Source organism: Mytilus trossulus, chromosome 5 (genome assembly GCF_036588685.1).
Source record: "Mytilus trossulus isolate FHL-02 chromosome 5, PNRI_Mtr1.1.1.hap1, whole genome shotgun sequence".
Lineage (NCBI taxonomy): Eukaryota > Metazoa > Mollusca > Bivalvia > Mytilida > Mytilidae > Mytilus > Mytilus trossulus.
The window spans coordinates 31966786-31969232 of NC_086377.1; the positions used below are offsets into that span (position 1 = coordinate 31966786).

General features: G+C 34.5%; 1 protein-coding gene across 1 annotated transcript; it reads right to left on the reverse strand.

The window, feature by feature from the left end:
• Positions 1-1510: 1510 nt before the first annotated feature.
• Positions 1511-2176, reverse strand: LOC134717867 (uncharacterized). The gene has a single exon (XM_063580364.1). The coding sequence runs from the start codon at positions 2174-2176 to the stop codon at positions 1511-1513; it is 666 nt and encodes a 221-aa protein (XP_063436434.1).
• Between the last annotated feature and the right edge of the window lie 271 nt (positions 2177-2447).

Sequence of the window (2447 nt, forward strand, 5' to 3'; positions counted from 1 at the left end):
AATATGGGAACATCAGTCATCATCGTATAACAATTTAACAGGACACAACAACATCTACTATCTACGAACACATGGATTGATTTGAGTGTCTGACGTCAGAAAAATTATATACGTCACATAAATTTGTCGTTCAATGTGCATACAATAGTTATCAAAAGTACCTGGATTATAAACAATTTTAAATTTTACATAGGCAATGAGCGCAGACAGGGTTAAAAAATCAAAAGTATGTAAGAATAAATTACAGAAATCAATTTAGTCCAAAAGTTATACATAGAATTTATGAGAATCCAAATCTTTTAAAAGGGAACAATTTAACAGGACACACAAAATCCTATCCACGAACACATGGATCTACTTGAGTGTCCGACGTCAGAAAAATTATATACGTCACATAAATTTGTCGTTCAATGTGCATACAAACAATTTTAAAATTTACATAGGCAATGTACGCATACAGGGTTAAAAAATCCAAAGTATGTAAGAATAAATTACAGAAATAGACCGAGATTCAAACTAGTCCAAAAATTATACATAGAATATATGAGAATCCAAAACTTTTTAAAGGGAACAATTTAACAGATCACAATAACATCTACTGTCTAAGAACACATGGATTGATTTGAGTGTCTGACGTTAGAAAAATTATATACGTCACATAAATTTGTTGTTCAATGTGCATACAAACAATTTTAATTTTTTTTTCATAGGCAGTGTACGCATACAGAGTTAAAAAATCAAAAGTATGTTAGAATAAATTACAGAAATAGACCGAGATTCAAACTAGTTCAAAAGTTATACATAGAATTTATGAGAATCCAAAAATTGTCAATTCCACTACGCCATTGATTGATTTTGACGTTTGTGGTTCAACGTATATAGTAATTCATAATAGAAATATATCATAATGACATATTATAGACAAATATCATACTGACGGGATCTTTTAAAGTACAGAGTCACGTTATAAGCACAAAAGAAATACAAAGAGTCACATATACAAAACAAATCAAAATGAATTATCAAAGTTGCAATCCAATGTCTACTAGGTATTAAGATTGGATTCCTTTCATCGGGTTGTACATTTGCCATTTTGATACGCCCACCAACACGCAGAATGCCTTCATTGTCGATAAATGGACTTAACTGCAACAGTGCACTATTTCCACGTAGTGGCTTGCCATTTTAAATACAATCGATTTCGTCTGAAAAAATCTCGTTTTGCACAACTCCAACAACAAACATCTCTGCATCCCTGAATCGACACCTAGTTTCTTTTGAGATTTCATTAACAAGAAAGTTCTTTATCAGCGCAATTGATCTAACAAGTGACTTCCAGTTTCCAAATCTTTCGAATCGTTGTGATCCTAAGGAGAGTTTCTCGAGACTCGTTGTTTTTCTAGTTTTAATGTCAGGACGTATTTCGTTATCTGTGTCAGGATTGATGAGAGAAAATCTTTCAATAGTTTCATCGGCATCCTTTTTTATCACCGGACCAGATAGCCATATACTATTTTCTAATTTCGAAGGAATAATTGATCGAGTTGCCAGATCGGCTGGGTTGCCATCTGTATGCACATAAGACCATTGCTCGGAATTTGACACTGGGTGGATTTTCGCAATGTTCACGGTTTGAAACATAATTGTAAAATCGTCGTGATGAATTGAAGATGTACCCTAGTACAACTTTACTGTCGGTATAATACTGAATATCAGACAAAGGTATATCTAACTGGTCGGATATTGTTTGTCCTATTTCTGTTGCTAGCAAAGCTCCACAAAGTTCTAAGCGTGGAATCGTATGAGTGTGACTGGGTGCAACTTTTGCCTTTCCCATAATAAAACCAAAATTCTTATCGTCATCTAGTTGTATGTAACCAACTGCGGCTATTGCCTTCTCTGATGCGTCGGAATAGATGCGAATCTTCCTTGTGTTCGCTAAACTAAATGAAGTAGGTACAAACATCCTTTTGAATTTTACTGTTTCCAAATCAAAGAGTGACGTTCTCCAAGATTCCCACTCGTTGTAAACCTCTTCCTGTAACGGTTCATCCCACATGATCTGTCCTGTCATAACTGATCTGAGCAGTAATTTTCCTTTAATAGTTAATGGCGCTAAGTATCCAAGAGGATCAAATATACTGTTTATTGTTGACAATAATCCTCGATTTGACATCTCTATCGATGTAGTACATGAAAGTATCAGTTTCAAGGTCCCAGTTCATACCAAGGCTATGTTGTATTGGAAGAATATCGGAACTAAGGTCGAGATCCTTAAGATTTTTTGCAAGATCTTCATTATCAAACGAATGCATAACTTCCTCAACATTTGAAGATATCTTGTGTAGTCGAATGTTACCAATAGATTTTTAAGCTGACTTAGTTCTCTTCATGAGATCAATTGCTTCGGCGGTAGAAGGTTTCGAAGTTAAACCATCATCAACGTA